Raw genomic sequence first — 12,411 nt, forward strand, 5'->3', positions numbered from 1 at the left:
GCCTCTGCCCAGCCCAAGGGCTAGAATGTCACCATGAGGACCAAAGGGAGAAACCCACAGCAGGTTCAGCCAGCCAGAAACGGTGTCCAAGCGCAGGAGTCCCCTACTGTGACTGCACCAGAGCCTCCCCTGCCCAGCATCAGGCCAGTCAGGCCATGCCCCACTGCCACCAACCAGGCATGTGACACGGGCTCTCCCTTCACCTCCTGGGAGAGGACGGCGACAGAGCTGCGGTGTCCTGGGTCGGTGGGAAGACAACTCTGCTCCCAGGGCCGCCCACAAGAGGGTTCTGCTGGGGACGTGGACGGCAGGAGGGAAGCAGTGCCAATGTGCCCGGAGACCAGAGCCAGAACATCGCTGTCAGGGTGCCAAGGAGACCAAGAGAACCCAGCGCTGCACCATGGACCCCACACCTGGCACCTCAGCACTGCCAAGGATCCCCAGGGCCCTGCCCACGCTAGCCGCAGGGTGCCCAGCACAGAGACGGCTGGCATCCAAGAGCTCTGTGCTGATGGCTCATCTGACACCAACGACTCATCAACAGGTACCTAGGAAACCCACGTTTTGTTTTAAAGAAAGTACATCACCAGGAACTCAAAAGCCCAGAGAAAATACACACCAAAAAACATCCCTTTTTATCTCAGAGAAAAAGAAGGTAACTACGGGGAAGAGCCCAAGAGTGGCAGGGTCATTCCCAGGCATGGAGACCAACCCTGCACGAGGCACTGGCCGTGTGTGCTGCCACCAGCAGCCCCAAGACCACCACGGCCACAACCACCACAGGCCACGACCACCACAGGCCCCAAGATCACCACGGGCCCGAGGACCACTGTGGGCCACGACCACCACAAGCCATGACTGCCACAGGCCCCTTAGACCACCATGGGCCCTGACCATCACAGGCCACGACTACCACGGGCCACGACCATCACGGGCCACGACCACCACAGGCCCCAAGAACTACTGTGTGCCACGACCGCCACAGGCCCCAAGAACTACTGTGTGCCACGACCGCCACAGGCCCCAAGAACTACTGTGTGCCACGACCGCCACAGGCCCCAAGAACTACTGTGTGCCACGACCGCCACAGGCCCCAAGAACTACTGTGTGCCACGACCGCCACAGGCCCCAAGAACTACTGTGTGCCACGACCGCCACAGGCCCCAAGAACTACTGTGTGCCACGACCGCCACAGGCCCCAAGAACTACTGTGTGCCACGACCGCCACAGGCCCCAAGAACTACTGTGTGCCACGACCGCCACAGGCCCCAAGAACTACTGTGTGCCACGACCGCCACAGGCCCCAAGAACTACTGTGTGCCACGACCGCCACAGGCCCCAAGAACTACTGTGTGCCACGACCGCCACAGGCCCCAAGAACTACTGTGTGCCACGACCGCCACAGGCCCCAAGAACTACTGTGTGCCACGACCGCCACAGGCTCCAAGAACTACTGTGTGCCACGACCGCCACAGGCCCCAAGAACTACTGTGTGCCATGACCGCCACAGGCTCCAAGACCACCAGCCATGTGCCCAGCCACACAGACCAGAGATCACTCCAGTGTGACTTGGTGCCCCACTGCAGACAGCTGTGCAGAGGGGGGCCCAAGGACTCCCATGTGCCAGGCCTGGTTTAGATGAGACCCTGGCTGTGGAATGAGGTTCTGAGGAGCCTTGGGGGAAGAGTATCTGGCAAGCATAGGGTGACTATGACCATTTTGAAACACAGCCACAAACCTTTGATTCTCATCACATCAAGAGACAGAGTCTATGTCCCCCCTCCCCGCAAATCTGGGTGGGCTTGTGGCTGCTTTACCCACCCAAGGGAGGCAGCCCACACTGACGCCACAGGATTCTGGGCTGAGGTCGTGAGCGCCGTGCTGCTCTGCCCATCACAGGAGACGGTGTCCTTGCAGCCCTGAGCCCTGGGAGGGCGACGGCTGGACAGGGGTACCCTGCGTGAACATGGCTGTCAGGGACGGTCTGGATGCACAAGAGGCCTGGCCGTGCTCGCCTGAGATCCTCACCCAAGGCCCGGAGCACAGGATGTGAGCCGAGTGTCAATCTTCCTCAGGTGGAATGTACCAGAACCCTCTGGGGCTCCCCGGCCCCCCAGTGCGACACTGTACTAGGGGCGTACTGACCCTACTGCTTTCGGCCTGAGCTCTGACCCCTCGAATCCAGAATGCTACAAAATATCTGTTTCATGCTGCAAAGTGCCAGGACAGATGGCAGAACAGCTGCCTGACTCCCCCACGGGGCCAAGAAGCTTGGAGCCAACAGTCTTCAAAAGAACCCAAAGCAAGGCCACGGGCAGAGGCAAAAGTGGAGTCCACCACCAGCCCTGGGCCCTGGTCCCATCCCCAGCTCTGGGGTCCACACCCAGGCAACTTCGCCCACGGTGGGCTCCACTAACCAGCTGGTGAGAGTCGCTGCGCAGCCTTTTCCAGACTCCACAGAGCTGCAGCCCCAGACCACTCTCCAGCAGACAGCACCAGCGCCCAGACCCCAGAACCACAGCAACAGGGGGCCCGAGTCCAGGGTTCCCACACTGCAGCTACACGCCCTGCCGTCTGCCATTCCCAGAGCCTTTGCTGAGACGCTGGCGGGATCCCCCGACCAAGAGTCTGCATGATGCTCCGGCACAGGCTGAACAATCCTTACATTCTCTAGGAAGGCTGGGCCCGGTGGCTCACGCCTGTCATCCCAGCACTCTGGGAGATCTGGGCAGGCGAATCAGTTGAGATTAAGAGTTCAAGACCAGACTGGCCAACATGGAAAACCCCGTCTCTACTAAAAATACAAAAAATTAGCTGGGCGTAGTGGCGCTTACCTGTAATCCCAGCGGGAGGCTGAGGCAGGAGAACTGCTTGAATTCTGGAGGTGGAGACTGCAGTGAGCCAAAATCAGGTTACTGCACTCCAGCCTGGGCGACAGATTCGTCGCAAAAAAAAAAAAAAAAAACACACACACAAATCTGGAATTGTCACTTTAATACTAAGTCTTAGGCTTTCTCTTACTTGTGTTTTTTTCTTTCAAGACAGTCTCACTCACTGTCACCCCAGATGGAGTGCAGTGGCATGATCTCAGCTTTCTCCAACTTCCGCCTCCCAGGCTCAAGCGATTCACACAAGGTTTCACCATGTCGGCTGGGCTGGTCTCGAACTCCTCAAGTGATCCACCTGCCTCGGCCTCCCAAAGTGCTGGGAGTACAGGTTTGGCTCACCACACCCAGTCTTTTCTCACATTCTTGACTGTGGCAAGCAGATTAAATGGATAAAAACAAACTTCTGCACAAAAGAATGAAAAGAAAAAACTCAGGTAAATAAAAAGACAAAGCCAAGCACGGGGGAAAAAACGAATCAAAATGAGCACAGAAGGGATAAAGTAGCTCTGAGCGCACGGACCCCACAGATCCACCAGACGCCAGTGACAAAGAGAAGGCACTGCACCCCGTCCTCACTCTGGCCCAACCGCCGCCGGGCGCTGCTGGAGGGCACAGGGAGCGAGGCACAGGCCGGCAGGAGGCAGGTTCCTCCCCAACTGGTCAGTGGAGAGCTGGGGGCACCCAGCCCAGGGCGCCCCTCCAGTGGGACAGCTCACAGACACGGTCAACAGCGGGAAGGGCAGGGGCTGGAGAAGGTCCCAGGGAGTAGGAACCAGGCCAGGAGACAGAACTCTCAGGTCACGTAGGTAGCACGGAACGCAATTAAGAGGCAGGACTACCAGGCCCCAGGCAGGGAGGCTGGAGATGGGGTGGGCACCGGGGTAAGGCTGGCCAGAGCAGGTGGACCCAGAAAGAGGGGTCGCTGTAGCAGGGACGTGAGGGGTGGGAAGGGATGCCTGCCCCCAAACCACACATACACAAAAATAAATCAAACCCACTGGCCCCAAGCAGGCTACTAGCAACAGCTGTGGGCCCTGCTGTGGCCAAGACCAGATACCCCAGGAAGGGAAAGGGGAGGTACAGCACCCACCCCATCTTCTCGGGCCCTGTCCCTGCCCTCATCCCTATCCATCGACCACTCCCAGACACAGAGCACCCTTCTTCACCTTCACTCCTGAGCTCCTCGTGCCAATAGTCAGGGGAGGAGCTGGGAAGGGCACAGCCAGGCCCTGTTCCTCGAGTGAACTGCACAAAACGCCAGGACTCCTGACCCCAGAAACAGACAGCAAATGCTTGTTGTTGAAAGGCACTATAGTGTCCAGGCACGGTGGCTCACGCCTATAATCCCAACACTTTGGGAGGCCGAGGCAGGCGGATCACCTGAGGTCAGGAGTTCAAGACCAGCCTGGCCAACATGGTGACACCCCCCTCTCTACAAAAAATACAGAAAAAAAAAATTACCCAAGCGTGGTGGTGGGCACCTGTAATCCCAGCTACTCAGGAGGCTGAGGCACAAGAATCGCTCGAACCCAGGAGGCGGAGGTTGCAGTGAGCCGAGATCGTGCCATTGCACTCCAGCCTGGGCGACAAGAGCAAAAGACTCTTGTCTCAAAAAAAAAAAAAAAAGAAAGGCTCTATGGTTTGGGGCAGTTTGTTATGGCGGCAGATAACGAACAGAAAACAGCAAAGGGCTCCTGGCCCAGGGAGCTCAGACCAAAATGACAAGAACCAGCTAGCTGTCCTGCCCTTGGGCAACAACCATGAGGGTTTCCAGCCAGGTAAGTACACGGATGATCCCACCAAAGGGAAGACAGAAGGGCTTCCGGGACTGGGACCACGAGCACGCATTGCCACGCCCGGCTCATTTATTAAATTTTCTGTAAAAATGGGGTCTTACTATATGGCACAGGCTGGTCTTGAACTTCTGGGCTCAAGAGATCCACCTGCCTTGGCCTCCCAAAGTGCTGGGATTACAGGTGTGAGCCACTGGGCCCGGCTTGTGACTCATTCTTTTTATTTTTATCTTTTCAGTTAAGCCCAGCTGAGCGAGCCTCATTCTTTTTTTTTTTTTTTTTTTTTTTTTTTTGAGACGGAGTCTGGTTCTGTCGCCCAGGCTGGAGTGCAGTGGCGCGATCTCGGCTCACTGCAAGCTCCGCCTCCCGGGTTGATGGCATTCTCCCGACTCAGCCTCCCGAGTAGCTGGGACTACAGGCACCCGCCACCATGCCCGGCTAATTTTTCTATTTTTAGTAGAGTCAGGGTTTCACCGTGTTAGCCAGGATGATCTCGATCTCCTGACCTTGTGATCTGCCCGCCTCGGCCTCCCAAAGTGCTGGGATGACAGGCGTGAGCCACCGCGCCCGGCCGCGGGCCTCATTCTTAATCAAAGAAAAACATCACTAAACAAGAGGAAAAGATGAAGAAGCAATGTCATGAGGGATGCTGGTGGCGGGAAGCAGCTGGGGGCGGCTGCAGGAGCACATGGCATCACTGCCACGCAGAGGGACGCTCCAAGCACGTTCAAAATTAAATGCATTGACAGCTGGGCGCGGTGGCTCACCCTGTCATCCCAGCACTTCGGGAGGCCATGGCAGGTGGATCACTTGAGGTCAGGAGTTCGAGACCAGCCCAGCCAACATGGTGAAACCCCGTCTCTCCTAAAAATACAAATATTAGGCTGGGCGCGGTGGCCCACACCTGTAATCCCAGCACTTTGGGAGGCCGAAGTGGGTGGATCACGAGGTCAGGAGATCGAGACCATCCTGGCTAACACAGTGAAACTCTGTCTCTACTAAAAATAGAAAAATTAGCCACAGGTGGTGGCGGGCGCCTATAGTCCCAGCTATTTGGGAGGCTGAGACAGAAGAATGGCATGAACCCGGGAGGCGGAGCTTGCAGTGAGCCAAGATCGTGCAGCTGCACTCCAGCCTGGGTGACAGAGCGAGACTCCACCTCAAAAAACAAACAAAAAATAACCACAAACATTAGCCGGGCGTGGTGACAGGTGCCTGTAATCCCTGCCTCGCTAGAAGCTGAGGCAGGAGAATCACTTGAACCCGAGAAGCAGAGCTTGCAGTGAGCCGGGATCGCACCACTGCACTCCAGCCTGGGCAACAGAGCAAGACTCTGTCTCCAAAAAAAAAAAAACTAGCCAGGCATGGTGGCGGGAGCCTGTAGTCCCAGCTACTAGGGAGGCTGAGGTAGGAGGATCCCTTGAGCCCAGGAAGTTGAGGTTTTGGTAAGCCAAGATCGCACCACTGCCCTCCAGCCTGAGTGACAGAGTGAGACCCAGTCTCAAAAAAAAAGCATTTACCCTTTGACCTAGAAATTCTCTTGGAATTTATCCCAAGAATGGTGCACATGTGAGAAACAGCACGTTCTCGTCAGGCCAACTGTAAGAGCCGAAGCCTGCAACTGCCCACCCACTGAGCTGGTGAGGCCGAGCTGCCAGCCACTCTGCAGGCACCAAGCACGTCCACACCAGAGCCACGGCCTCCCAGACAGAACCATCCTGAGACAGCGCACGGCTGCCCTTTCTCTTAGGAAACCACCATTCAAAACCTGTGCGAGCTTGGATGTGTCTAGAACGTCCCGGAAAGAGACTTCAGCACTGGAAACAGTAGTTGCCTGGACGCGGCAACAGGAGCCAGGAGGGAAAGGTGGGAGACTCATTCCCTGGCATGCCCTTAGGATCACCTGAGCATCCGCAAGGGCCCTACAATGCCAGGTGCGCCTGATCCATGAATGCTGTGTGATTACACAGCCCTTCACAAGAAGGCAGGCTCGAGGGCGTGTCAACGCTAAAGGCCTGAGGGCAGAAAGCCAGAGGGAAGCCTGTGGCCCAGCACTGAAGCCAGACGCACGCCCATCCTTGGTCCCCCCAGACCAAGTCTCCACAGGGGCTGCCAGCAGCTGACCCCCAGCAGTCACCGGGTTCCCTGCTACAAGGGCCTCCCACGGTGGGGTGCTCCGCAGGTCGCCCGGGCCTGTCTGGGTTGGCATGGGGCACACACTTGGAATCAGATTTATGAAGAAGGCTCTCTGAAGGTGACCCATCAGTCGCATTGCTGCCAGGATGGCAGAGACAAAGCCCCAGCTCCCTCCCGTGCCAGTCACACAGCCCCTTCCTCACAGCACCACCTAGGCCAGGTACATCCACTGAGGGCTGGGCGGCCTGGGGAGTGAGGCTCTCGCCCGGCCTGACTTCATGTGTCCCTGAGGTGTCCATGATGTGACACACACATGTTGCCTGAGGCCCAGCCCCATCCGCCACTGTTTGTCTGACGTGACGCTGCCTGAGTGTCCAAGATGTGACACACGCATGTTGCCTGAGGCCCAGCCCCATCCCGCCACTGTTCCAGTCTGACGTGACGCTGCCTGAGTGTCAGTGACGTGACACACGCATGTTGCCTGAGGCCCAGCCCCATCCCGCCACTGCTCCAGTCTGACGTGACGCTGCCTGAGTGTCCATGACGTGACACACGCATGTTGCCTGAGGCCCAGCCCATCCCGCCACTGTTCCAGTCTGACGTGACGCTGCCTGAGTGTCAGTGACATGACACATGCATGTTGCCTGAGGCCCAGCCGCATCCCGCCACTGCTCCAGTCTGACGTGACGCTGCCTGAGTGTCCGTGACGTGACACACGCATGTTGCCTGAGGCCCAGCCCCACCCGCCACTGCTCCAGCGTCCAGACGTGACGCTGTGGCTGGGGTGTCCTTCAGACACACGAGGCAGAGGCCACTGGGGCCATGTCCTGCCAACCACTGTGGAGGAAACAGCGACAGGAGGGAGACAGGAACTGTCTGCAAGACCACATGAGTGGCCCTGGCCAGGATCACAGAATCCTGGGCGCACCCACAGCAGAACAAGGACACTTAGCAGCAGTGTAGGAGAAGCTGCTATGTCACTGTGGTGTATATTCCCAAGACCAAGGGGCACTGACTCTAGAAGCCACTCAACGGAAGGGTTCTTGGGTTGAAGACCCACAACCACTGGCTGGGGCATCAGGGGAGGTGCATTGGGGGCAGACTCCTCCAGATGGCTGTGGCAGGCGAGCGTGGCTGGCAGAGCCCCCGGTGACCCGGCCCCTTGGACCCAGACATGAGTGGGAGGTGGCGGGGTTACAGGCGTAAGGAGCCCTGGACTGCTTCAGGATGACAGAGAAACAGGCCTAACCTGAAGCCACCAACTGGACATGACGGGGCCATCTTGGTGGCACCCTGGGAGGCCTCACATGGCCACGCTCACGGCCAAGAGAACACGCAGGAAGCAGCACCAGGCTGCCAGCTGCGTTTCCACCTGCAGGGGGGCACGATGGGAAAGGACTCCCACCATTCAAGAGGGGCACAGACGGGAGTCAGGAGGGAGCAGTCGCTCAGCAGGCCGAGGTGCCTGGGTGGCTTCTGATGAATGGGTGGGAAAACGGGGGAAAAGGAAGGGGTTCCCACTAAGAAGCTGAAAGCACCCCCACCTCCTCAACTCATTCTCCTGACCTGGAATAATCTAAACCCAGTCATGAGGATCACACTTTAGAACTGAAAGCACCCCAACAGGGCCCAATGTGCCCCTCAGCTAACGCACAGAACACGAGGCAGATGCATGGGCGCCACGGCCGGGCAGGGCCTCGGCCCCTCAGCTAAAGCACAGGACACGAGGTAGATGCATGGGCGCCACGGCCGGGCAGGGCCTCGGCCCCTCAGCTAAAGCACAGGACACAAGGTAGATGCATGGGCGCCACGGCAGGGCAGGGCCTCGGCCTCTCAGCTAAAGCACAGGACACGTGGCAGAGGCATGCGCACCACAACAGGGCAGGGCCTCAGGCAGGGCCTCGGGCCAGCCAGTAGCCAGCGGCGTGGGGAACTCTGAAGAACGCCCCGCCAGCCTGGCCGGACTTGCTGCCTCAGGCCCTGCTGAATGACGGAGCACACAGAGCACAGACAGCGTCGCTTTGGAAAATACCCTGCGTGGGGCAGCCAGTTACGTGGTCACAGAAACCTGAGCAGGGAAATGGGCAGGGTAAGCACGCACTTGGCAGTGTAGAGGACCTGGAGCTCCAGGGGCCAGGAGACAAGCAGCGAGAAGAGAAGACGGCGCCTCCCCAGACTCCGCAGGACATACTTGGGTATGCTATTATGTGAAAAAATTTTTTTGGTTTTTGAGACAGAGTCACACTCTGTCACCCAGGCTGGAGTGCAGTGGCGCGATCTCAGCTCACTGCAACCTCCGCCTCCTGGGTTCAAGTGATTCTAATGCCTCAGCCTCCCGAGTAGCTGGGATTACAGGCATGCGCCACCACACCCAGCTAATTTTTGCATTTTTAGTAGAGACAGGGTTTCACCATGTTGGCCAGCCTGGTCTTGAACTCCTGACCTCAGGTGATCCATCCACCTCGCCTCCCAAAGTGCTGGGATTACAGGCGTGAGCCACCACACCCAGCTGAAAGAATTTACTAAAAAAAATCGTTAACATGTAAATGTGTAAATCCCTAATTTAAAAAGGGACAGAAGACCCAGAAAGATGTACATCAGAGCACTAATTGTGCTCACTGGTTCGGAGTGAAGGCCTTGAGTGGGAGCTTCCACCCTACTGAATGGTGCTGCTGTAATATCCAAATTATTTTCCAGGATATTATATCTTTTTTTTTTTTTTTTGAGATGGAGTCTTGCTCTGTCGCCCAGGCTGGAGTGCAGTGGCCGGATCTCAGCTCACTGCAAGCTCCATCTCCCGGGTTTACGCCATTCTCCCGCCTCAGCCTCCCGAGTAGCTGGGACTATAGGCGCCCGCCACCTCACCCGGCTAGTTTTTTTTTTCTTTTTTTTTTTGGCATTTTTTAGTAGAGACGGGGTTTCACCATGTCAGCCAGGATGGTCTCGATCTCCTGACCTCGTGATCCGCCCGTCTCGGCCTCCAAAGCGCTGGGATTACAGGCTTGAGCCACCGCGCCAGGCCAGGACATTGTATCTTATAATTTTTTTTTGAAACAGGGTCTTGTTTGTCACCCAGGCTGGAGTGCAGTGACTCTATCATATAGCTCACTGCAGCCTGGATTCCTGGGCTCAGGCGATCCTCCCACTTTGGCCTCTCCAGCTGCTGGGATTACAGGTATGAGCCACTGTGCCTGGCCCAGTACTGTGTCATTTTAAAAACTCAAGAAGGGGTAACGTAGTTGTCCATAATCTTACAAACCTCTGTCAACAGAGCACATCATTTTCTCTCTGTATATGTTAGTGTTATAATTAAACCCTGAATTAAGTGTGATTTTGAATCTTTTCTTCCTAGTAAACAAGCCAGCCCAACACAGCCAGCACACAATGAACAAGCCACGGCTCTTCGGTTTCTCCCACGGGAGCCTCTGCCAAGGCCACAGCTTCCAGAACACCAAAACTACTGGGAGAGTAAATCCTTACAAATAATTTTCAGAATGTTTAGAATAACAAATCCTGGGACAGGTGCAGTGGCTCACATCTGTAATCCCAGCACTTTGGGAGGCCGAGGCTGGCAGATCACTTGAGGTCAGGAGTTCAAGACCAGCCTGGGCAACATGGCAAAACCCCATCTCTACTACACATACAAAAAAAGCCGGGCGCGGTGGCTCAAGCCTGTAATCACAGCACTTTGGGAGGCCGAGACGGGCGGATCACGAGGTCAGGAGATTGAGACCATCCTGGCTAACCCGGTGAAACCCCATCTCTACTAAAAAATACAAAAAACTAGCCGGGCGAGGTGGCGGGCGCCTGTAGTCCCAGCTACTCGGGAGGCTGAGGCGGGAGAATGGCGTAAACCCGGGAGGCGGAGCTTGCAGTGAGCTGAGATCCGGCCACTGCACTCCAGCCTGGGCGACAGAGCGAGACTCCGTCTCAAAAAAAAAAAAAAAATTAGCCAAGCATGGTGACAGGCGCCTGTAATCCCAACTACTCGGGAGGCTGAGACAGGAGACTTGTTTGAACCCAGGAGGCAGAAGATGCAGTGAGCCAAGATCACCCCACTGCACTCCAGCCTGGGCGACAAGAGCGAGACTCCGTTTAGGAAAAAAAAAAAAAAAAAGGCAGGGCATGGTGGCTCACCTGAGGTCGGGGGATCGAGACCAGCCTGGCCAACATGGCAAAACCCTCTCTACTAAAAATACAAAAATTAGCCAGGTGTGGTGGCATATGCCTGTAATTCCAGCTACTAGAGAGGCTGAGGCAGGAGAATTGCTTGAACCCAGGGGATGGAGGTTGCAGTGAGCCAAGATCACCCCACTGCACTCCAGCCTGGGCGACAGAGTGAGACTCTGTCTCAAAAAAGTAAATAAAAACTAACAAATGCTGTGTTTTAGTTAAAGTGTGCTTTTCTCCTGTTGTTCTCAATAAGAGTAGGGTGCACCCTCCCCACCACAGCTGCAACAGGTACAATGCCAAACTCTCTACCCACGGGCTGCTCAGGCCCCTGAAGCCCTGTGGGGTCAGGCCCGGGAGGGTTCCACTGGGGCCCCCATGCCGCCTGCTTGAGCCCTGCCACACCGCTCAGCTCCCTCGTTGGGGAGGGGTCCTGCCACTGGATCCCAGGCAGCAAAATCCCCGCCTCAAGGAAACCCAGCCTGTTGCCAGGAGGGTTTCCCAAGCATCATCGGAGGGCGCAGGCATGTGGATTTTCAGAGTTCCTGGGAACGGCACACAACTGGGGATGGAAACCAGCGTTCTAGAGCCCAAGTGTGCCCCAGGTGCAGCGAAGGAGGGACGCGGGCCTCGGGGTTCTGAGGGACAGTGGAGAAGGCAGTGTGGTGGCAGCCTCAGAAAGCCCAAGGCCACCTGCACATGGGGGTGAGCCCTCGAGGGGGCTCCTCGCTCACCCACCTGCACCTGCTCCTCAGTGGTCTTCTCCATCCCACTGTGGCCCTCGTCACCGAGGGCTCCGTCCTTTCCCTCCTCGTCGCCTTCGTCATCATCCTCACTGCTGTCACTGCCGGAATCTTCCAGGCCTGAGAACACACTCTCCTCACTGTCGGAGACGCCAGAATCGCTGCCGGTGCTGTGGCTGAGAGGAGAGGTGCAGAGGAGAGAAGGCTGCAAGGAAACACTGGGTTGGTGACAACTGCCCCTCCAGGCATGGGGCGCTGAACACTGCAGGAAGAGCTGCCTCTCACCCCTCCAGGCACCCACCAGCAGCTCCATGCAGCCTCCAGGACCACACCCCTCTAGTCACAAACTTCCACCAAAACCATCCACCCAACCTGAGCCTTCCTCATCTTCTACCTCCACTGACAAGACAGACTCTTGCCTTTGGCATCGACATTTTAATTCCTAGCACCTCACGGGGAAGGGGCTTTTCAAGGACAACCTCCTCCTCTTGGAGCTCAGCTCTCAGCGCAGAACTAACACTGCTCTCTACCATCACTGCCGCTCCAGAGGCCCTGTGGGGTCAGGCCAGGCTGGACTTCACTGGTTCCCTCACACAGCCTGCCTAAGCCCTCTCCACACCTCACGCTGGCATCCAAGGCCCCAGAGTCATGAGGTCACTAGAAAAGGGGCTGGGGGCTGGA

The 12,411-nt window shown here is 56.9% G+C and overlaps 1 protein-coding gene across 2 annotated transcripts in view; it reads right to left on the bottom strand.

The window, feature by feature from the left end:
* Positions 1 to 12,411, bottom strand: part of BOP1 (BOP1 ribosomal biogenesis factor) — a 30,268-nt gene that overhangs the window by 16,251 nt on the left and 1,606 nt on the right. Inside the window, exon 2 of one of the 2 annotated variants that reach the window (XM_030921578.1) lies at positions 11,726 to 11,935. The exons of the other annotated variant lie outside the window; for it this stretch is intronic. Within the exon in view, the coding sequence (XP_030777438.1) occupies positions 11,726 to 11,935 (210 nt within the window). The remainder of the gene's footprint in view (positions 1 to 11,725; positions 11,936 to 12,411) is intronic. 2 annotated transcript variants of the gene reach the window in all.

This window comes from Rhinopithecus roxellana, chromosome 17 (genome assembly GCF_007565055.1).
Source record: "Rhinopithecus roxellana isolate Shanxi Qingling chromosome 17, ASM756505v1, whole genome shotgun sequence".
Classification (NCBI taxonomy): domain Eukaryota; kingdom Metazoa; phylum Chordata; class Mammalia; order Primates; family Cercopithecidae; genus Rhinopithecus; species Rhinopithecus roxellana.